The sequence below is a fragment of the Peromyscus leucopus genome, chromosome 15 (genome assembly GCF_004664715.2).
Source record: "Peromyscus leucopus breed LL Stock chromosome 15, UCI_PerLeu_2.1, whole genome shotgun sequence".
NCBI lineage: Eukaryota > Metazoa > Chordata > Mammalia > Rodentia > Cricetidae > Peromyscus > Peromyscus leucopus.
In genome coordinates this window covers 476,340-500,799 of record NC_051076.1, presented here as the reverse complement: position 1 = coordinate 500,799, position 24,460 = coordinate 476,340, and the positions used below count along the sequence as shown (strand labels likewise).

General features: G+C 40.4%; 1 protein-coding gene across 3 annotated transcripts in view; it reads left to right on the top strand.

Moving 5' to 3' along the window:
* Window positions 1–24,460, top strand: part of Kiaa0825 (KIAA0825 ortholog) — a 432,213-nt gene that overhangs the window by 213,542 nt on the left and 194,211 nt on the right. For all 3 annotated transcript variants that reach the window (XM_037211082.1, XM_028891593.2, XM_037211083.1), the window contains 2 exons: window positions 1,344–1,502; window positions 3,296–3,390. In XM_037211082.1, coding sequence (XP_037066977.1) covers window positions 1,344–1,502; window positions 3,296–3,390 — 254 coding nt within the window. The remainder of the gene's footprint in view (window positions 1–1,343; window positions 1,503–3,295; window positions 3,391–24,460) is intronic.

The window sequence follows — 24,460 nt, the reverse complement described above, 5'->3', positions numbered from 1 at the left end:
CATTACCTAATCATATTTAATAAGAGTCTTTGTGTCGTAACAGAACCAATCTGTTTAGTGAGATGTCCTGCAATGACAAAATGTAAGAAATCACTGTTGTTGTCAACTACAGTAGTACTTTATTTAGATTTTTTTGGCATTTTAGGATCTGAAATTTGCTTTCCATAATGGACACAGTGTACATCCATGAAGGTGTAAGGACACACACACACACACAGCCCAGTGAAACAAGACTAGATCTTTTGGCTTCTTGTCACAACTCTAATACTCACTCCATGAGCCCCAGGGCTGTCCTCTGGCCGCCCCGAGCCAGACACTTTAGTGCGGGGCTGGGCTCTAATATTTCAGCTGCCTTCCATTCCCTGGAGCTCCTGCTAGTGGATGGCGCTGACTGGGTGGTGGCTGAGAGTCCGCCCTTCTAACGAGCTCCCATGTGAGGCTGCTGCCGTTGCCTGTGCGCCACACGGGGTGGTAAGGGTTTTGGATGACCCCTGGAGTTCTTTTCAGCTCTATCATTCTGAAATGTGTACTAGCTGCAAACCTGGTGGGGAAAATGTATTGTGGTACATTAAAAAGCCAGGCAAACCTTTATTTTTTTTTTTATTAAATGACTTATTAATAGCAAGCATTTGTTAGGTTGATGGTATTCTTTTAGTCATTTTAATTTGTTGCTTTCCAAAAAGAGTTCCATAAAACAGATTAGGGATATTCGCCTTACTTATTTATGGGTAGAAAATGAGCTATAATGCAGGAGATTGTCTCTTCTTGTCCAGGACTGCACCAGCACTTGGATGATTAGAATTACATATTTTGAGTTTCTATTGAATGTGGGGGCTTTTCTTGATAGTTTTCAGTCCACAGCATGGAAATTAAGTGTGCAGGAGTTTGCATTATAAATAGGCCCATACGGAATGAGACTCCTCACAGTAAAATCAGGATGCTTCCTGCTCTGCTGAGCCAGAGTAGGGAGCAACTGTATTTAATGAATGAAAGAGCGATCTCTTCCTGTGTGTAGTCATGCACTCGAGTTGTGTTTTGGTAGCCAGACATTGTAACACATGTAGTCAATGATGAGGCGATGCCTACTCAAAAGATTGTGGCATACCAAGCCCTCGTTCATCGTGTGAGGATTCATTCCGTGTTTTTCACACTATGCAATACATTAGGTTTAACTTGTTTTTGGTAGGTTTACTGTGACAGTGAAGTGTGTCTCTGAGTGTGTGTTCTTCCTGAGGCCAGCAGCACACTGTAATCTTGCTGGAAGTGTAAGCTGGGACACTGACCAGGTTATTAAAGAGAATGTGTGCCTCTCACACCCTGACATGGCACCTCTTTCCCTGAAGGAATATCTGGAAGAACAACTCTTTGCTACGAATGGTTCCGAGGAAGCGCCCTTACCCAGCCAGCCTTTGAAGGTGACCTTGAGGGATGCAGAGGATCAGTCTCCTGTTTTTAACCCTTTCCGTGTGTACAAGACATTTAGCGAAAACATGCTAGATCAGGTATGTGGGAATTAAGTGTAAAATTAAACTTAAATGTATGGTCTCTGTAAGTCAGAAGTAAGACACAACCCATGTTTTAATACTGTATGCATGGTCTTTCCCCCCCACACACACTTTTTTTGTTTGTTTGTTTGGGAAACAAAAATTCACACGGTTACTTACATGACCTGTACAAGTGTTTTAAGTTGTTGAACTCATTTCCATGTTAAACTGGTTCGTATGTTTGGTCTATAAAATTTAACTTTCACTTGGATCCTTTTGCTGTTAGGCTGTATCTGCCTGCATGAGGCCCAAAGAGCCAGGCATCTTTTGTCACTCCCCCTCTGGAGAGTCAGCCCCCCCCCCCCCCCGTTAGGACACATGATTACACGGCATCTCTCGGCCTCTGTGAATGCATCAGGTAAATTAGGAAGCACTTTAAATGAATTATAGAACATGGAGCCCCTATTATAAATGGCATGAGATAAATTTGCTTTTTTATAACCTTAGACACATCCCCAAATTTAAAATGGATTTTCTAATGACTTTGAAGCAAAAATATTTAAAATAAAGTCAACACGGTAAAAACAATACATTTTTAAAAGTCAGGGTTTGCCATTGTCTCAGCTGCGCACTTCAGTAATTTCATTAAAAAAGAATATCTTTCCACAAAATATGTGAATTGGATTCTTTTTGTTTTGTTTGATTTTTTTTTTTTTTTTTCATTTCCCTAGAACCCTCTTGACAGGCAACTTGAACTAGCAGGGCAGAAGAGAAGGATTGCTTGACCTAGAGTGCTGATGAAAATAAGAATTAAAACACTGGCCTAATTTGGCATGCAGATAATACTTTAACCATGCCTGTTACAGCCTTCGTCCACATTCATCAATACTGTAGTAGAATAAGACCTTCAATGCTGACAACCCGGGGCGAATTCTCCTGCTCTATGACAGGGTTGCAGCGCTAGATTTATCAGCAGTGACAAGGGATAGCTCTGGTTGGATTTCAAAGACCATGCTGGAGTCTTATTATCCAAACCGTTTAGTTTACAGAGCAGATGCTCCTAGAAGATTTTAAACCTAATGTGTAAGGTTCAGTTTCTTGGTTGCTTCTTATACTGCACACTAGATTGCTTTAAATTACAAATAATTATTGTAGATATTAAATCATCCTTACTTCACTTAAATAAATAGCATGTTTACCAAGTTCTGAACTATGAGAATATTTTTCACAGTAACTTTTCTCCTTATTCTTCTGTGAAATTATCTATTAATGAGAGAAAAGAATCATGTATGTTACTTACACTTGGAAATTCTTATAATTTTACCATTAAAACATTTTCTTAACAAAAAATAAGAGTAGTGATAGTGTCCAGTTCTAATTGAATTGTGTCTCACAGCGTGAGGCCTAGCCCTTACTAAGTTTCCCTTTTGTATCCACACTGAGGTACTGGAAAACAACCTGGGAAAGTAATGTCATCCATGAGAAGCTAGCCAGTCACTGTGCTTGCTTTTCAGAATCACCTCCCAACAAAACTTGTTGGGCAAATGCCATTAACACTTGGAAAAATAACGAATCCGGAAATTGATTTATATTTTTATAAATAATGACTACATCCTCAAATGGATTTATAAATTAATTGCTGTCTTATTGGAATAAACACCTCCTCTGTGGACATGATTGATGTTATCTGTCGAAGTCCTTGTTCTGAGCCCCCTCCTTCTTAGTTAGAGTATCACAGCTGGAGCTTTAATTTACTGATCATATTAATTCTGATTAATAACTAACAATAGTGTCTTCTCATTTATCAACAGGCGGCCACAGCAACATGGTGCTGGACCTGGTCAAACTTGCTGCCAAATTACCTGCCACTGGATAAGACGGCCTTCAGTGCACTGCTCAAAAACAGGTAATAAGATTGAATCTGGGGTTCAGGGAGTATGTGTAACATGCATGTCAGTTTTAAGAAAAGTGAAAATATTTTATTGGCAGGGTAATCACCTATTTTCTGATTTTTGAGGCACCCATCTTAAATAATATGACTAAAGTTATATGTACACCTTCCAAATTCTGTTTCCTGTAATGAATAGTTGCAAAATTAGTTGATTTTTTTCCTTAATTTTAAATATTTTTGACTTTGTATATTGAATGGTTCGCTATTGTAAACACAGAAAGTTACTGGCTTGAATGTCATTATCAGGGTATACTTTTGTTTACAGCAATTTCATGAGTGCATGCAAAATGCCAGAGCAAATCATCTAGTCAAATCAGGGCAAACATAAGTAGTAAGACTGTCAAGACTGAATTGTTTTACTTTTCCACCAGTATCTACTATACCCTCACATGCATGTTGTTTTAAACACACACACACACACACACACACACACACACACACACACACACACACTCTTTCACTGTTCATATGTCATCTTTAGGCTTATAACTAAGTATGGAAATTAATTTCTGTTTAATCTCTGTGATGTAGCTCCATGTTTTTGCAAAAATATTGAATAACATTTTCCTTGAAAAATATAATGACAAGGACGTAGTAGAAGTGATATATTATCCTTTACAAATCTTAGCATATGAAAGAGAATATCTAAAAGAGATTTCCCAAATGGAAGTTCGTAAAGCAAAACAAAACAAAACACCAATGTATGTGTCACCAGTAAAAGTTAAACCTTAGATATGTGGTCACAGTAGCATTCTAATATTTTGCCTGTAGATTAAGATCATTCACCTACTAGGACCAAGTTCAAAAAATGACCAGTTTCCTCTTGAAGGACAGAGCGTTTCCCTCAGCAAGTAGCCTGCACGCAATTCATTTTCAGTGTTTGGTGGAACACTGAACCCTCTGGTCCCATCCCCAAGTTATCTGGAAATGTTAGAGGTGGGTTGATGAAAGGGAGTCCAGGTCCCCTGTTGAACCAAATTATATGGTGTGAGCACAACATTTTTATCTGGCAATACCCTTGAAAGGATGAGCTTTCCCCCTGCTATTCAGAAAGTTTTGAGTTTATGCAGATTAAACATTATAGTTTCCTAATTTTTCTTCAGTTGTAAAATTCCTGCTTCTAATCAACTAAATGATACTCTAGGGACAGCACATCCTTCAAAACTTACTATATTTGCATTGTATAATATCCACATCTAAGGAATTTCTGCTTTAACAGAAATTACATATTGTATCTGTGTTTAATAAGAATATTGTTTAATAATATATTTTAATTATTTAATCACTGGATATTAAAGTCTATTTCTCTGAGATACATGCAGGAGTGAGTAGGAAAGAAAAAAAGAAAAAGAAAAATTCTACAAATTTACTCCAGAATAGCAGGTCAGACAGTTCCCTTGGAAAAGGCTCATGAATCTTTAATGGAGGCAGCTACAATCTAATCTTAATAAGAACCTGAGATTTTAAAGAATGGTGTAAAAAGCATTCTACTGAAAACCACAAGACGCCACAGCAGCAATGAGCCTAATTGATTTACTCTAGAATGATGAGAGACACCTGAGGGGCCTATCAGCTATCACTTCATTTATTTTAGAATTTTCTGTCTGAGTTTGGATTGATATTGAGCTAGTAAGGAAAGGGTTTCTGCTATTTTTCTCTATAATTCTAAGCCACTCTCTTTTTTGACCTATCTGAAAATGCTGACTTGTAAAATAGAGTTTGGAACTTTTCGATAGTGAGGTTCTCTTAAAAAGTACAGACTGCAGAACCGTGAGTCTGTAGAAGGAGGGGTACGCATGCCATCGGTGTCTCTGTGAGGTGACACTTCCTACTCGCAGCCTGGTCTTAGTGCTAGGCAGTGCTGAAGGAGACCCCCAGAGCAGCCAGTGCTGAAGGAGACACCCCAGAGCAGCCCAGCTATTGGTGAAATTATTAAGGCCACTCCACCTAGTTAAAAGATTTATTTAATGGCGTAACTTACTGTTGCTGGAGGGCTTCTCTCCAGGTTCCCCAAGCCCCGCAGTCCCACAATCCACTTATAAAATAATCACTCAGACGCTTATATCACTTATAAACTGTATGGCCGTGGCAGGCTTCTTGCTAACTGTTCTTTTATCTTAAATTAACCCATTTTTATAAATCTATAGCTTGCCACGTGGCTGGTGGCTTACCGGCGTCTCTACATGCTCTTCTCCTGGCGGTGGCTGCAGTGTCTCCCCTCCTTCTTCCTGTTTCCCCAATTCTCCTCTCTCTTTGTCCCGCCTATACTTCCTGCCTGGTCACTGGCCATCAGTGTTTATTTATATAGAGTGATATCCACAGCAACTTACAAATGAAGGAATAGGTAGGTTGAGGGTTCTGGGAAAGACATAGCAGTAGTCCGGTGATGTTCTCTGGAGAACTCTCTGCTGTCCACCTCTAGCATCCGGGCTCCCAGCAGCAAGAGAGCGCAGCACATCCCAATCTCAGGTCTTCAGGGTTCTCCTTTGGCCCTGCCTTGTGGGCCTGATAGTTACCAAAACCTCAATGGGGGTTGGAACTTCCAGACCAAAGCTGGAATGGCTACCCACTACATCTCCCCCTTTTTGTCTAAATAAGAAGGTTCTAACTTAATACAAGACTATATACAAAGGAATAGTTATTAAATATTATCCAGGAGTAATGAGGGATAATGACCTAGATAAGATGGAACTACAATCAATGCAAACAATATCAAGCAAAAAAACACATACTAAAATCCAGAGAAGTATAGAGCATAGGTAAACGGCATGTTATAAAGATCATTCAAAGGTGTCCTATCCTAAAGAATCTGAATCTAATACTTAATATGTTCTATCTAAGATTTTATATATATATATATATATATATATATATATATATATATATTAAGTTGTAACTATAACTGTTAATCTTCAATCCCATCAAAGACCTGAGAAGGAATATAATGGTACCTGAGAAATGGTAGATGGATGCAAGCAACTTTCAGGAATCTTGCAAGAGTAGACAGAGACAGCTGGCAGCCTGGACAGTCACCTAATGTTTCTCAGCATTGTTGGTGCATTCAGATTGGCTACAGGCTTAGAGTATCTGACAGACCATTTTCAGAAGCATGAATTCTGAAAGACCATCTTACCCTTTCTTGGCAGAATACAGTGGTTGCTTTCTTTGTGTCTGGCTTGTCCAGGAAGGACAGCATTGCATTTGTACTGTCAACAGTTCAAGCAAGGGCAGTTCTTTGCCCAGTAGGCCATTTTGTGCCAAGAAGACAAACTTCCAAATGGAAATGTCTTAGAAGCCCAGTGTTCTCTCAGGATCAAATTGATGCTGCCAGGAACAATTGTGTCTCATGTCAACAGAATTCTAAGTTATGTAAATGCCAGATTCTCTAGGTCTATGAAGTGTTTGAAGATTACCTGTCCATCCAACCTATGTATCTGTAAGTCTGGATAACCTAACTAACGTAACTATAGAGATGACAAGCATAGGTGACTATGAATCTATAAGTCTTATCTACCGAAATAACCTAAGTACTAAGGTTTCAGGTAAACAAAGTAAACAGTCTATAAGCAAATGTATGGTAAGGAATGATGACTTCAAAATTGTGACAATACACAAGATATTTATAACAGAGGTAGGAATATATAGTGCGATATGCAGTATGACAATAATCTTAATTATATATCAATATACAGAATATCCTAAACAGAGGCACAACATACATACAGTATGACAGATATAAATTTACATTTGTATCAATATACAAATATTTCAAATAAGAGTAGAAATATATGTACATTATAACAAATATAGTTCTGTATTTGTATCAATATACAAATTATCTTAAACAGGAATATAAAAATAGTTTACATTTGTATCAACATATAAGAATACATAACAGTGCAAATTACAGTGCAAATTATCTAAGGCTGCAATTTTACTAAATTTGTTTATTAGTATATGCAATAATCTACCATAATATCTTATACCTACATAATTTTACTTTGTTAAGGTTAAAACCTTTCTTTGAAAAAAAAGGGGGAAGTGCTGTGGGATGTTCTGTATGTCCTGTGGGAGCCCGTTCTCGGGTTCCTCGTGGCTTTACCCAGCAGGTCAGAATAGAGGATGATCAGGACCATGGGCCTGAGTGCAGGTGTCTGAGATGGTCTGCACTTGACTGTGCTGTGGGATGGTCTGTATGTCAAGTTGCTCTGATTGGTCAATAAATAAAACCTGATTGGCCGTGACTAGGCAGGAAGTATAGGCGGGACTAACAGAGGAGAAATAAAAGAACAGGAAGGCAGAAGGAGTCACTGCCTGGAGCCACCGCCAGGACAAGGAAGATGTAAAGCACCGGTAAGCCACGAGCCATGTGGCAAGGTATAGATTTATGGAAATGGGTTAATTTAAGATATAAGAACAGTTAGCAAGAAGCCTGCCACAGCCATACAGTTTGAAAGCAATATAAGTCTCTGTGTTTACTTGGTTGGGTCTGAGCGGCTGTGGGACTGGTGGGTGACAAAGATTTGTCCTGACTGTGGCCAAGGCAGGAAAACTCTAGCTACACCCAGCTGTGTGTTTTCTGCCCTTTGGCATCGAATCACCAACTGCACAAGTAACTTACCCCCTTTCTGCTTCTTTTCCCAGTGATAACGTTGTACTGATTGTGGCTTACATGCATGAATGAGGCTGTGAGTGTTGACTGCAGACCTGATGCTATGAAGCAAACCAAACTCAACATACAAATATTTAAAAATGTTTAGGAGGACAGCATCCACCTGATTCCCCTATAAAGTGCCTTAGTGACCAGACTTCTCTTATCCCTAGAATAGAACAAGCATGAAAAAGTAGGATTCCTGAGTTCTCAAGAGCTTATAGATTCCCATATAGATAAAAATGAAATTATATAGCTACTCCCTGGAGTTGACACACCAAGAGTGTTAAAATATTTGTAAGTTGGAATACCTTTGCAGGAATGTGCCCAGTGTTAGTTCTGTCTTGGAAGGAGACTGTGACTATTCACTGTAGCTTAGTTGGCAGAGTACTCCTGCTGTATATGAGGCCCTATGTTTAATCTTGTCTAAAATAAATAAAGAGTTGTGAAATAAATCCTCTAAGCCACCAAATTGGTGGCAATTCCAGGCCTAAATGAATAGATAAGGCTAGACAAGAGAGCTATCCAGGCATAGGGCATGTGGGTTTGGAGGACAATCAGGAAGAAAAATGTCAAGAATCAGGAGGCCAGGACAGCCATTCATGAGAAGGGACCTGGAGCTGAGTACTTGAGAGGCAGTCTGAATGTATTCAAGAGAAGTCTGGGTTCCAGGAACATCTGCATCTAGAGCAATTCTGGCTTTTATTACATAGGCAGTTTCTGTGCTGATTCCAAAGGCTGAGTAAGGCTTAAAGTGGCCACCCTGATAAGTCCTTGTCAGGGAAGTGCCCTGTGTTCTATCTATAGTCTTACATCCAAGTGCCTCTCTCTAGTCCATGACACTCTGTAGACTGCCTTTTTCAGGTTCCTTGAACTCTCCATTTCCCACAGTGAGGTCCCCCAGCAATTCACAAGGACAACACCATCCAATCTGGGACAAATATTACCTTCCGAAAGTGATTGCTCTTTCCTTACCCCCTGTTTAAAAAGGTCTGTGAGCCATGCGAGTCGCCCTCCATTCTGTTCTCTGTGGCGTTTTCTTAACTAATTATGACGGAAGTCTCAATCATCGTTTCTGTTCTTTCAATCATATGCAGCAAAGTGTGAGTTCTATGAGATTAATACCTGCTTTGTTTCAACGCCAGCAGCGATGCCTTGAACAACCTGGGCACCGTGGGCTCTCGGCAGTACGAGCCAAAGTAACTATAAATGAGGGATAGGAAGGTTCAGGAAAAAGTTGGCTCCTAGCAGGTGAGCACAGGGTGGGTTGTCCCTAAATGTGATGCTGTATTAATGGCCATGTAGGAATGCAAAATGTTCTCTGGTAAATATCAAGTTAAAAAACTATAGCAAAATATATATCTAGCCTCTGCATTTTCAACATTTGGATGGCATTCAGGTTAGTTGTACTATTTCTCTTTAAAATGCCTGGTTTATTTTTATTATTTTTATTATGTGAAATTTGGCTCAGATTAAAAGAACAGGAAGCTGGTCTTTATTTTTAATTAATTGGCCTACTTCGAGCCATAACCCTGTCAGCAACAAAGCCAGTTTATCCACTGTCTGGTTCGTAAGTCTCCTGACATTTGAGGGAGGGGTTTGTGTCGTTAAATGACACAGACCAGGAGGTGAGAACTTCAGATGGCGTCAGCTGCCAGTCGTCTCCAGCCTTTGTAAATTAATTATGAGTGATTTATTTTCTGAGACATTTGAAGAAACTGAAATATCTGAAATCTTATGAGAGAGATCCTGAATATGTATCAATGATATATGTGTTTCAACTTAGAAAGTTTGCCATTATAGAAAATAAAAACTCCTGGAGGTTCAGAAACCCAGCACATAGATCAGTTCTACACTTCACCCTTTAACGCCCTGGAAGAGTGAGTGCTGTGATTGTGCATTGATCTTTTGAAATCATCAAGGTTCTTATCCCCTGCTTCTTACTATTCCATTCCTGCTTTCACTCTCCCTCACTTTAAAATAAATCCAGACCATCGAACGAGATGGTGATTGCATTTCTGGAGAGTGTGTCGAAGGCAAGCTCTGTTTCTTCCTCCATGGCCGAGCTCCAGATTGCCATTTGATATTGTTTGCCTTGCCACAGGAACAAATTTATGTTGCTTCTCTTCTCTTTACCTTATTTACTCAGACTAATGCCCAAGAATTGTGGTGCTGAAAATAACCCTTGAATACAGTAGAATGCTATGCTATTTTAACTACCTAAATATACTGCATATGAGTTTGGCTTCAAGTTGAGCAAACACAATTAAATATGATGGCAGGAACAGCCGAAGGGGTGGTGGTGGCAGATTTCTGGCTATCACTTTGAGGCCTTTCCAGGTGGACAATAACCATGCATCTGAAAGGAAAAGATTAGAAAATGTGTTGAAAAGAGCTGTTCATCAGTGGTGTTGTTTGCCTTTACTAACAAATATTAAGTGACTTTACTCTGTATCAGATGATAGTGTGCACCCTACCAGGACCCTGTATCAGGTGACAGTGTGTGTCCTACCATGGGTAGACAACAGGTATTGTTGGCCTCAAACTGCACACCCAGCATTCCCAAGTAACCATTAGCAGGCTCAGCTGCCATTGATCTAATGTTTATAGTTGTTTACGACAGTAAATTCCTGGTGCAGCAGCAGGCTGCATGGGTATAGGGAGGTGGGCTTCAGGAAAGATGCTGGTCTTGTGAGTATACACCTCCAGTTATTACACACTTACCCAGGCCATGGCGTTCAAAGTTGGTATCTGTTGCTGTTTGTTTGCGTATGTCCCAGCTCCGTGGAGGACCAATTTCTTCCCACCCCAATCAAAAGCCCTTGGCCTCAGTTACTCCCCCCCCCCCCCGTCATTTTATCTTCTAAAGCAGAAGGCTACACTCCCATCCAGAATTCCTACAGCAGCATGGTGTCTGCACAGAGCTTGCTTCGTGTATATTTAGGATGATTAAATTTAACGCCGAATCTGAGGGAACTGGTGCACAAACCAAACAAACACATCAATACCATTCTCTAGTGAGAAGCGCATGTCTGTTGTTCTTTGTGGTATACACAACGTTTCCACACAGATCTCTTTTGGCCCTTACCATAGCCATGTAACGGCAACTGGTGTTCAAACGGAACAATCCTTACTCAGTGTGCGGTGCTTTAGGGAGCAGCCCTACTCCTGGTCAGCTGCATAGCCTTGCAACAATCCTGATGAGAGTGAGGACAGTGGAGAGAGTGCGCTGCATGGCTTCCACAGTTGAGGTTATTTACACACGTGGTGTGACATTGATCCTCCAGTAACCTTATGAGATAGATCAGTGCCATCCTTGTATTAGTAATAAAACCAAGGCACGGAAGTCTAAAGAATGGTGTTCAGTTTCTGATTCAAGTCCATGTTCTTCACTACTTTGGTCTAATGGTTCTGAAGACTTGTGCTTTAGTCACCACACATTCTAAAGCATCTACTGTGGTCAAGGCATTTATTTGAATAAAATAACAATTTTCTAGGGAATATACATAAACGCCGATGGGCTGGGCAACGTTTCAGTCTGTGCTGAATCACACATATGGTAGAGTCCTATGAGATGAGACCGTACCCCTAACATTGAAGCCTTCTTGGGTTGTGTGATCTTTGCATGATGACAGAACAGCCTAACGACTCATTTCTCAGAATGTGTTCCTAATCATCAAGCAATACAGCACTGTCCTTTGACAGATCTGTTAGATTTTTGTTACTGACAAACCTAATAACTAATGTAGTAAGATTCAAGTTACTCAATAAGAATCTCCCATAGTTTCTTCTAAAAGTCCAATTTTGTTTTTGTTATTTCTCGTCTTTTCAAGAAAGAGAGCTTTCTCATGTTGAAACTTTGGTAGATAAACTTAGTACGTGGATTGGTCTGGCATTGGGGCTGTGACTGACCTTTGACTAGTGGATTTGAGAGGACCACCAAAGTTTCAAAGTAACACAGTGACAAGGACACAGAACTACCCAAGGTCGTTAAGGACAGTTGAGGTGGGGAGACATGGTGGATACGAAAAACGGGTTCCTATATATGGCAAGAATAAGTAACTGTGAATTATGTAAGTTAACAAGGATGCAATTTAAACAAGGTCTCCATTACTTGAGAGAGAAAATAGACAACCTAAATAAATATGTTAAATGCTGCTGACAGAAATGCAGAATTGGCAACATTCTGATGAAAGGAAGGTATAATAATTTTCTCAAAAACAGTCTTGGGAGAATTTTTTGCTTGTCACCGTGAACCAAAATTTACTTTGTAATAAATTTTCATCTACCTAATTATGCATTCACATGCTGGCACTTTGGGTTCTTGCAATGGATCAAAAGCTATTTAAAAACTTGCTTCTATAGAGCACATTCTTTTTTCAATGACTACTTCTTTAAGTATTTCCCCCGTTAAATACCGTTCAGATTCCAAAGCCTCTGTGATGTTTCCTACAAAAAGTTCTCACATAGGTTGCATCAGGAGTGGGTGCCATAGACCCACTGAGTCAGTCTGACTGAGGGTGAAAATGCTATGGACAGCTTGAAGGCATATTGATCATCACTGAATATCTCACTTGCTTATAAACAACATAAAATGAGCAAGTACTCTCTTTGAAGATATTTCCCTATGATACAATGGTGGATAAATTTATGTCTATTAAATACAAGTAAATACAGCAAATCTGAGCAACAACTAATGCTGTTGCTCCTTCTTTGTATGGAACATGTTGTTGATTTTCCTAATGTGCTGCGGGCTTGCCATGTCTGTGCAACACTCAGAGGACCTGTATTGCTCCCTAATACTGTCGATGGCGGTCTCATCATCATGGACCTGGGGACCTATTTCTAAACCTTTTCTCTTTACTCCATACTGTGCAGTCTTGGGAAAGTCTTTAAAAATCAAGTTGAGTAACCTGAATATTTATCTTAATGTCAAAATTTATTTTGTTACAAAATATAAAAATACATACATATAGCCTGGTGGTGGTGGTGGCGTGCTCTAATCCCAGCACTTGGGAGGCAGAGGTAGGCAGATCTCTGTGAGTTCAGTGCCATTCGGGTCTACAAAGCAAGTTCCAGGACAGCCAGGGCTACACAGAGAAACCCTGTCTTGAAAAATTTCAAATGGTAAAAGATGATCAGATATGGAATATAAAATACCTCTCCCTAGTTCTTCAGTCACATAAATTCCTCTCCAACTGTAATTGCATGAAATAGTTTTGGATTTATTAATTTAGGTTCATAAGTTGTTTAAGGGATATTCTACATTCTTGTTTTTACAAATTTGTCAACTTAAAATTATAGTATTGGCTCCTTGCATTGAAACACACAGAATTTAATTTATATTACCAACTCATTTCGCTCCTCTCTATGCTTTTCTAAAAACATCAGCTGATTTGTGTTCTTTTCTTAGTCATATTTATGTGATATGTTATAACCATGGCAGGGTACTCCCGTTCCATCAGTTACAAGATGAAACATAATTTACTGACCAGGACTAAGCATTCCTTCAGCTGAGAGACAGACTAGAGGCTGCTGAAGAGAGGACTCGTGCAGAGTGAAGGACTGTGGGAGCTGAGCACTTCCTAAAACCCATACCTGAGAGCTCTGTGTGGATTAAAAAAGTAAACGTTGTCCAGGCTTATGCCCTGTGCTTCCCTCAACTGGTGTCTCTCAGTTCTTCTCCTGCAAGATCAGCTCATGGCCATCATTAAGTCCTTCTCCAGTCCCCACAACTCTCAAAAAAAGTTCCTATTTTCTAAAGTCCCAGGGCATCTATGAACGAAGTAACCCGCGTTCATTTTCAGCACATGTCATCCTGACATCACTGGTACTTTTGACACCTGGTGGCACCTGGGGAGATATCTCAGGTGCCTCCTGCTTGTCACCTGTGCTGTAGGTGCACCACGTAAGAGGATGCTTTTCAGGTTCAGGTTCCAGCCCCAGTGGATTGTGTTGGGGTGGCTTCCTTTTGTTTCAGAACTTTCTGAATTAAGGAATATCTCCAACAAACAGGCTTTGCTAATGGATTTATGAAAAGCTTTACAAAACTATTTTAAATCACATGTGCTTATTAGAAACTAAACAATACTGGTGTTGGCCACTTCTGGAACACAGCTTCTCTGTGCTCTCAGGGACACTTCCCAAAAGAGTTCAACTCTGTGATGCTTTTTAATCACTACTAATTTCTTAACTCCAGCTGACCAGCATCAAGTATCCCAGCAAAGCAAAGTAATTTGCTTTTGTAGTTATGGTCCCAGTTAATCACAGCTGATTCCTTAGCCCCAGCTAACCAGAACCACAGAATCTTAATTCGGAATAACAAGTGGCCCCATCGCATCCTTGGACTTCCCTCTGAAACGTCACGAGCCAGGCCTCTGCACTACTCTCAGGTCCTTATCTTTGATGCTCCCACAGAACATCCCACAGAGCTCTTAATACTCAGTGGCTCTTCTAGCCCCAAGTTCCAAAGTCCTTCACAACTCTCCTCAGAACACGATCAGGTTTGTCCCAGCCACACTCCACTATGCTGGCACTAGTTAGTCTTAGTCAGGGCTCCTGTTGCTGCGACAAAACACCATAACCGAAAAGCAAATTGGGGAGGAAAATTAGGCTTACACTTCATCCTCATTGTTCATCACTGCAGGAAGTCAGGAGGGGAACTCAAACAGGGCACGATCCTTGAGACAGGAGCTGAGGCAGAGGCCATGGAGGGATGCTGCTTACTGGCTTGCTTCCCGCTGGCTTGCTTGGGAGAACCCAGGACCACCAGCCCAGGGATGGCACCACCCGCCATGGGCTGGGACCTCCCCACTGACCACAAATTGAGACAGTGCTTTATGGCTAGATTTCGTGGAGGCATGTCCTCAGCTGAGGCGCCTTCCTCTCTGATGACTCTAACTGGTGTCAAGCTGACACACATCAGCCAGTACAGACACAGTTAGCGTTCCCTACCACACATAAGTTTGTATAAAGGACAGTCTAGAGCCTTAGTATTTTATTATGCAGAGAAAATGTATGCTGGCAGACATAAGAAGAGTATTATTTAACCCACAAAAGTAGACGAGGTTTTTTTCTTTCATTTTTCTTTATTAAGAAATTTTCTACTCACTCCACATACTATCCACAGATCCCCCCTTCTCCCTCCTCCCACCCCCCAGCCCTCTTTCCCAAGCCACCCCGCATCCCCACATCCCCCAAATCGAGGTCTCCCATAGGGAATCAGCAGAGCCTGGCACACTGAGCCTAGGCAGGTCCAAGCCCCTTCCCACTGCACCAAGGCTGTGCAAGGTGTCACACCACAGGCACTGGGTTCCAGAAGCCTGCCCACATGCACCAGGGACAGACCCTGATCCCCCTGCCTGGGTGCCCCCCAAACAGTACGAGTCAAACAACCATCTTCCATGTCTAGAGGGCCTAGTCCAGTCCCATGGGGGCTCCACAACCACCAGTCCACAGTTCATGGGCTTCCACTAGTGTGGCTGGTCATCTCTGCACATCCTCCCATCATGATCTTGATGTCCCTCTCCTGCAGAATCTCTCCTCTCTCTCATGAATTGGATTCCCAGAGCTCAGTCTGGTGCCTGGCCGTGGATCTCTATATCTGCCTCCATAAATCACTGGACAAAGGCTCTATGATGACAGCTAGGTTATTTGCTAGGCTGATCACCAGAGTAGACTGGTTCAGGTACCCTCTGGACCACTGCCAGCAGACCAAGGTGGGGTCAACCTTGTGGATTCCCGAGTCTCCCCAGCACTTTGCCTCTTCCTATTCCCATGATGTTCTCATCTATCATGTTATCTTCCTTCCTGCCCTCCCATTCTGTCCCTGTTCCAGCTTGACCCTCCCATTTCTCTATGTTCTCTTCCCCCACTCCTTGCCCTCTGCCACCCCACACACACACTCCCAGTCCACTCATGTAGATCTCATCCAATTCTCCTTCACAGGGTCATCCATGTGTCCCTCCTAGGGTCTTTCCCTGTTAGCTAGCCTCTCTGGAGTTGTGGGTTGCAGTCTGGCCATCCCTTTCTTCACATTTATTATCCACTTATGAGTAAGTACATACTATGTTTGTCCTTCTGAGTCTGGGTTACCTCACTCGAGATGATATTTTCTAGTTCCATCCATTTGCCTGCAAATTTCATGATATCATTGTTTTTTACTGCTGAGTAGTACTCCATTGTGTATATGTGCCATATTTTCTAAATCCATTCCTCAGTTGAGGGGTATCTAGGTTGTTTCCAGGTTCTTGCTATTATGAATAATGCTGATATGAACATAGTTGAGCATGTGTCCTTGTGGTAAGATTGAGCATTCCTAGGGTATATGCCCAAGAGTGGTATAGGGGTCTTGAGGAAGAATTATTCCCAACTTCTGAGAAATCACCATCCTGATTTCCAGAGTGGCTGTACAAGTTTGCATTCCCACCAACAGTGGAGGAGTGTTCCCCTTGCTCCACATCCTCTCCAACATAAGCTGTCTTCATTGTTTTTGATCTTAGCCATTTTGACAGGTGTAAGATGGTTTCTCAGAGTTGTTTTGATTTGCATTTCCCTGATGACTAAGGATGTTGAGCAATTCCTTATGTCAAATGTTTTTCAGCCATTTGAGATTCTTCTGTTGAGAATTCTCTGTTAAGCTCTGTATCCCATTTTTAAATTGGATTGTTCAGTATTTTGATGTCTAGCTTTTTGAGTTCTTTATATATTTTGGAGATCAGCCCTCTGTCAGATGTGGGATTGGTGAAGATCTTTTTCCATTCTGTAGATTGTCGTTTGGTCTTATTGACCGTGTCCTTTGCCCTACAAAAGCTTCTCAGTTTCAAGAAATCACATTTATTATTTGAAGTAGACGAGGTTTTAAGACCTCATCCTACTCTTGAGTCTAGCAAGACAGACATTGGGTAAGTAGATGTATGACTGTTCACCTGTTTGTCCAACATTCACTGGGTGTGACAGATAAGGAAATAAGTCAGACACAGCTCTCAAAAAATTCAGACTCTAGTGTAAGTAAATGTCTTTAAAAACAAAGCAATGATTATAGCTATAATTGAGGTTCAGACAAGTTTCTGTGCACCTACAATAGAAAGTTACAGTAGACAGATAAAGCAAATGATAGAGAGGAAGTCAAGAAATGTAAGAGAAGCAGTGCCGGTCCATGTTAGAACTGAGTCTTAAATGTTGTCTGCAGGATCACATCGGGACACTGTAATATTTGGGGAGGTTCTGGGACCTTTGGGATGTGGGACTTAGTAGGAAGATGGAGACCACTGGAGTCAGCCTTGAGTGGGATACCTGCTTTTGGTGCCATCGTCAACTGTCTGCTTCCTGATCAACTTCGGTCACATGCTTTCCCTGCCATGACAATCAGAAACCAGGACCCAGTCTTTCTGTGCTTTAGGTTGTTTCTGTCGGGTGTTCTGTGATGAGATGAGGACAGCATAGTACAGTCAGATAAGCAAGGCTTGAGGCGTTGTAATCTGGAGTTGGTGCTGAAGTTGGCATCTAAGCTGTGGTGAATTTGGAAAGTGTTGGAACTTTAAGAAGGGCCTCGTGGAAGAATTGGGTCACTGGGCAAATGCTCTCAGAGGGTACCCTTGGAGCCCAGTCCCTTCTTCTCTTCCTTTCATGTAAATGAGGCAAAAAGCTTTTCTGCACCATGAACCCCTCCACCGTGTCTTAGGTGTCTTATTTCACCATAGGCCCCAAACCAACGAGACCGCAGTCTCGTCACTGCATTTCCACTGTTCAGTACATTCTATTTACAACACAGAGGCAAGTGGGTGGATGCTAGGCTGCCTAGGACAGAGCTGCATGCCGAGCTGAGGGAGGAATGTGGGGAAGATGAAGACTGGTGCTCTCAGGCCTATTACTGCAGACTCTCCAAAGAGTAAGAGTCTTTCTCTCAAATCCTTGACTTAAGATGACCCTGAAGCTTCTTGGACATGTGTAAAGCAATTGCAGGCCTGTGCAATTCATAGATCAAATGGCCTTGGAGTCTGCTGCTAAAATCCAATTTGCCTTATTTTGCACAGCGTCAATGGGATGCACCTTCATAAGGACACTTTTGGCATGTGATTGATGGCTCTCGTGTCAAGATGTGCTCGTTTAATAGTGGCCTTGGTGAAGCAGGAGAGGTGTGCCCGATTTGTCTTGCTCTTCGTCACTCAGTTCTTACAGTCTCTTCGGGAGTGGCAGTCTGCTGTTTAGTGCTTGAGTTTGTCTCTGAATGGCAGTGGGAATGCTCAAGAGACGGGGAGCTGTTTGCACGTCAGAATGGTCGGGTTTCTGCCCCAAATGGACTTGCCTGAGATGACCTTAAATTAAATTATAGTCTCCATTAGGTCTCGGAAGATGAAACAAAGTACAATTGGTTGCCCATTAACTGTTCCCTTTTAGCTTTCAGCTAAATCTAGCAAGGATTTTAAAGCTGAAGTTGTGTTTCAGCAAACGTATAGATGCTCCTTCATAACAAGTCTGAGTGTTTATTAGATGTGTGATTTCAATACACTCATTGGAAATAATGTTATTCTTCACAAAGTAAAAGCATCCGTAATTTTGCTACCAGGAAGAATATTTGCTTCCTCTCACACATTTTATTTAATAATTTTACTTCTTTAAAAGGAAAACAGCACACAATTTGAAAATGCAATTTCCCTGAAGTGTTCGGTTTGCCGATATGTTTTTCATTTTCTTCATTATGCTGTAGTGGAGGGTTGCCATACTTGAAAATGTGCAGCTTCTCTCCCCAGAGCAGCAGATGGTATGACTAATGTGTGCTTTGGTGTAGGATTTACCATGAGAGATGATATCTACACAGCAGGAGATGGGAGTCCTGCCCTCAAAAAGCATTGACTCTGATCCCAGTTGGATCATTGACATTCACATTTAATTATTTTAACGTATGAAGAACTCCAAAGTTTAAAAAGGTTTCGGTGTATTTAGATGGTTCTTTTTTTCTTTATTTTTTTAGTTTTTATGCAAAAATACTCCATCTAGAAACCATTTGGTTTCCATGTTACCCAATCTTTTGTTACTATAACAAAATACATGAGATAATTGACTTAAAATGAAGAAAGGCTTATTTTAGCTCACAGTAGGTTTCACATTCTCATTGAAAGAATATTTCAGTGACCTAAAATCTCCCTTGTAACAACTCCATCACCTCTCAATAGTCTCCTTTGCTGGGTGCTTATAATACAAGCCTTATGGACCTTTGGGACATTTTACCTCCTCGCTATAGCAAGTGATTCCAAGTACATCTGCGAATGTTTCTTTTACTGGTTGCCTCATTACTGGAAGACTAGCCAACTGCTTTGCAGGATATGATTTTTGTCAGGGGATATCCACAAAATCCAAGTCTATGAATCAAGCTTCAGCTGTGGAAGTCTGATAGTTTGGTACACCCTAAATAAGCAATATGTACTTGTAAAACCAAAACTAGAGTTCAGTTTTCCTAACTTTGTTTGAAAAATACCACCTAAAGCAGATCTGGTCACTTTCTCCTTTAAGTGAAAATAACATTTGAAACTGTGTTATACTAATACAAAAATGTTTAGTTATGTAGTACATCCCTCTGTGGTGCTGTGCTGTCTGTCGGGGACAGATTCATATGCTGTCAATCATGATGTCCTTGTGCTGGTAACTGAAAATAACATTTTATCGGTTACTCGTTATTCTTTTATATCTCTTTAGATAGAACGATTAAGCCCTCCACTCCCAAATGGAAAGAGTTCTGAGTTGTGAATTCCAGCAGAGTGATTTTTCTCTAATGCTGTGATTAATTGGCAATATCTGCCACAGACAGGAGCAGAAGATGGTGGCTTAGTACATTTGTTTGTGTGGTTTAATTTTCATCTTAGTGAATGGAAACAAGAAATCACCTTGGTTATTCTTTAACAGCATTCTGTGCCCTTGGAAGTTCTTTTAAAATGTGTGTTATTTTATATGGAAATAAATCTTAAATCTTCTCATTTCATGGTTAGAAAACATTTTTCTTGAGGGACTTACTGTGAGTAATAAACCACGATAATAGATGTAAATTCAGAAACTCATGTTTTCATTTTCCAACTTATTCGAGGTACCACTTTTTGAGGATATGAGTGAATATTTTATTCTTTGGGGTTATCAAAATAAACATGAAGGACATTATATAGACTTAAAAGTATTTAGCCAATGTACCTTAGAATGATTTGGGAAGAGAACACATTATGAGTCCTGATAGAACTTTTGTTGATGATGTCCAGTTAAGTTCCTGAACAAACGAATACTTTAGGAGCCAAAACTCTACTCTCAAACCTTTCCAAATAACAAAATTATAAGCCGAGATTTATGATTATTACATATTTTTCATTCCATAATTCTTAGTTCAGATCTCAAATAAGAAACTGGAAAAAAAAGTAATAATTATGATGATTACGAAGAATTTTCCTTAGAATCTGACATGATAAAGTAAAAGCGAATGCTTGCTTGGAGAGGGGTGTGCCTGTCTAGAAATGGTACCTAGACTCTGTTCAGTTGGTTTCCATTTCCAGGGAAACAGAAGATGATAGTGTAGCACTGAGTAATTGAGAACATAACTTACCAATTCCCTTCCAGTTCTTGGGGCTGTTGACCTGTGGAGCTATGATGTACAAAGATTTGATAATATCGTGGCTCAGAAATTGGAAATTTTCAAATGGAAACCGTAGGCTAGGTTGCTGCCCATTTATTGATAGTTCGTAGCACTGTGAATCTCTGTCATGTAAATATGGATCCACTTCCCTCTCTATAGTGACAGGTGACTGCTGCTGGTCTTGCATCTGGACAACATATAACACGTAGTTAACCTGACAGTGAGTTTTAGTATTCACGTGCACATCGTGGGGTGTTTAGAAACTGTGAAGGTGATTCAAATGAATCTGTGGTGTTCCTGCCTTCTGAGACTTGGCTTCCAGCTGCTTTGCCCTGAGCAGGTCAGGTTTGGATTTCACATACTAGCCTCCCAGTCCTCCATCTGCCTCCTCTCACCTTTTCTTGCCCACACTTTGTTTTAAGAGACTAGGCAGAGAATTGCTTGCATTTAAACGTTTTAAAATTTCTAAAGCAAGACTTGGTTCTCAAGAAGGGAGCTGCCTTGTGCTTTGGGCTCTAATGCAAGTTCCAAGAATGAGATCGGTGCTTCCTGTGGACTAGGAGAAGGTGAGGGGTTTAATCAAGACTCAGATTCTCCAATTGTGCTAATCATTTATAGAAACTTAAAGCTAAGTGACAATCTCCTGGTGGATCAGAGCACTCCTACTTCTTTTGAAAATAATGTGTATAGCAAAAGAGATGACATTGAAGAAGTCCTCCTATAGTGCAGGGAATCTGGAATTATCACTCTAAAAGTTGACACTATGAAATATGTCATTAAAGGAGAGCGTTTTTATGTTACTCTTTAGATTGGCAAGTTATGACAAAACCACATTCATGTTACTTGAATACATCTTTTGTCTAGTTTTACATGCTTTTTGACTTGTCTGGAAAATGACATATTGAGGTTTTCATCAGTTTTAACCAGGTGTGATTTTCTTATGGAAGATACCCAGGCAGGACTGCAGTTTAAGTGGAATAAACCAGTGAAGCTCAGAAAGGCCACAGCCCTTTTTCAGATGGTAGCAATGAGCTGAAAGACTCATTAATCAACCACAGTCACAGGTGTGATGAACTGCCTGCAAACTGCCCACAGACTGTGAAAGTCACATCCCACCTGCTGAATTGTCAAACTAGTCCTACCCACAAACACTCTAACAGCAAAATTTCAACTCTTTCATGTTTGAGATGTGATTTTTGAAATGTTAAATTTCATCCAAACTTTCTGTGAAATATATTTTATTTCATAAAACAGATTTTAAAACAAAATCAAGTTTGACATTTTATCTCATAAAAATTTATTAATGTCTTTATGTCTTCTATTATTTCTTCCTAATATTTACTTTTACTTCTTTATTTTAAAAATCTATTCTCTTATATGGCTTTTTGGATTTGTGGTTCTTTGAAACATTTAAGAAATTAAAATTTTGTACTGTTTAGTTTACAAAAGTTTGTGTATCATTTAAAGTAGTGAAAACCAACTTTAAGATTGACATGTGGCCTTCCTGGAGTCTTACAGCATGATTATAGTCATTTGCTTTAGTAGTGAGTATATAGTTGTTTAGGGAAGTTTTTGATAAAATTTAGTAACATATATGTGATGGCCTTAAACAAAGCTGAGATTTCCAAAGCTGCTACTGTGACCTGCAGTGACTTCTGTTTTTGTCTTTGCACAAGTCAGCCCCCTCCCCCACACACACGCACACTTGCACGCGTGCACGCGCACACACAGAGGAAGAGAGAGAGGGAGAGGGAGGGGGGAGAGAGAGAAGAGAGAGAGAGAGAGAGAGAGAGAGAGAGAGAGAGAGAGAAGAGAGAGACATCCCAGGAATATATACATACATATATACATACACATTCTCATTGGCTTTTGTTTGTTTCTTTAATGTTGTGGCCTGTGCCTGCCACATGTGTGCAGGTACTCAAAGAGGACACAAGAGGGTGTTGGATGCTCTGGGTCTGGAGTTAGGGGGGGTTGTTAATTGCCCAAAATGGGTGCTGGGATCCAGATTCAGGTCCTCTGGAAGAGCAGCAAAAGCTTTTAACCACTGGTCTCCAGCCCCTTATTTTGTTGATTTCACCACACAGAGGAAATCATTAATGCATATTGTTCTCCTAACCCTGCAGGCTCTCTAGGCCTGTGCCTCCAGTTCCTTCTCTTAGAAATAGCCTCAGGCTGTAGCAAGACCTGCTGAGTCAGAAACAGTCCCATGGGTGGGAATCCTACCAGGCACTGACTGTACACAAGTGTCTGCAGCCCAGGAAGAAGAAAGATTTGCAAAGTTCCTTCATCCTTTTAGATTTTTCCTGCCATTTTACTTCCCATCAGAGCAAATACCTTTAATAATGAGACTCATCACATAAAACACAAAACAAAATCTGATTTCATTATCTAGACATGTCAAGCAACATCAGATATAATGAGCAGGAATTAAAACAGCTCTATTGTTGAGTCCGGGGTCTTACAATAATGGGGGAACAGACCACCAAAATTGATTAAACCAGAAGCAAACTTTATTCCAGAAAAATAAAAAAATTAAAAATTAAAAGAACAATAATAAAATACCGTGGGGTACAAAAGCTTATCAGCTAGCTGAGACCGCAGCCAATGTTTGAATTCTGGGGCTGTGTCCATGGAGGTGGGTACTGGCCCCCTTTTATAGTGTAGGCACGGGGTGCATGCTAGGAGTCACGTAGAAACAACTATATTAAAAGTTAACTTTGGTCCAGGCAGTTGTTGCCTACAAGGGGCAAGGGTTAAAAGTTAACCCCTGGCTGTTGACAGAGGAGCTGCTGTAAAGCAGACAGCCATTGTTAGCAGTTAACCTTTAGAGCTGATGACTGTCAGTTTTTAATCTCTTAAGCTTATAATTTTATATTTCTAATTCCTGAACCCTTTACTATGAAGTTGTTTAAGGTGAGAAGTGATTTCCTAAATCTAGTGAAGAGAACGTTGAACCAAGACCAATCACATAGTATCAAAATTTCTATTGGATGGAGCAGTGTGTGGTTGAGTATGGAGAGAGGATATAATCTTACAAATATCTTAATACACTATAAGGAGTTGGATGATATAGCTTTAAGGTTCAAATGTGGTCTCATTTTAATTTATTCTTGAATGCTTTAATGCTATTGAGAAGAGGAACATTCTTTAAATTAGCAAAACATCATTATATCCATTTTGAATTTCATTTGAATTGGATGTTTCCTTCAAACTCAGTTTTGTTTATAAAATAAACTGAATAAAGTAATGTTTTCCATTTTTTGGAGTTGTTTCTCTGTACATTGTGAAAAATATGAGTAAATATTTGGAATAGACTCTATAATGTGAAAAAAGTAATTGAAGTCATGATTTATATCTTTATGGGATGTCCATACTCTAACTCACATTCTTTGTCCATATGTGTCTTGCCAAAGTAATGCTAGGTTATGGACAGTAAATGCCATAAAATACCCTTTTTAGGACCGGGTCCTGACCCGAAGTTGACATTAGAGGGTTACCTCAGAAGAATTCGAACTTTTACAACTAGAAGTTATTCATAACCCATTTCATTGTAATAAATTGAAGCTGAGCAAAGTGATATTTTTACACTGTTGTGGATACCTGATTACCTCTGGGGCTTTGTGTGAGGGTGGCATCCAGCTGGGCTACTCCAGGGAAACCCAACAATGGCTTGTATTGACTTCATGGAGTATCAATAGCCATCTGGAAACACAATAGAGAGGGAACAGGAAGGACAGGTCCATGTCCTGAGAATGGGC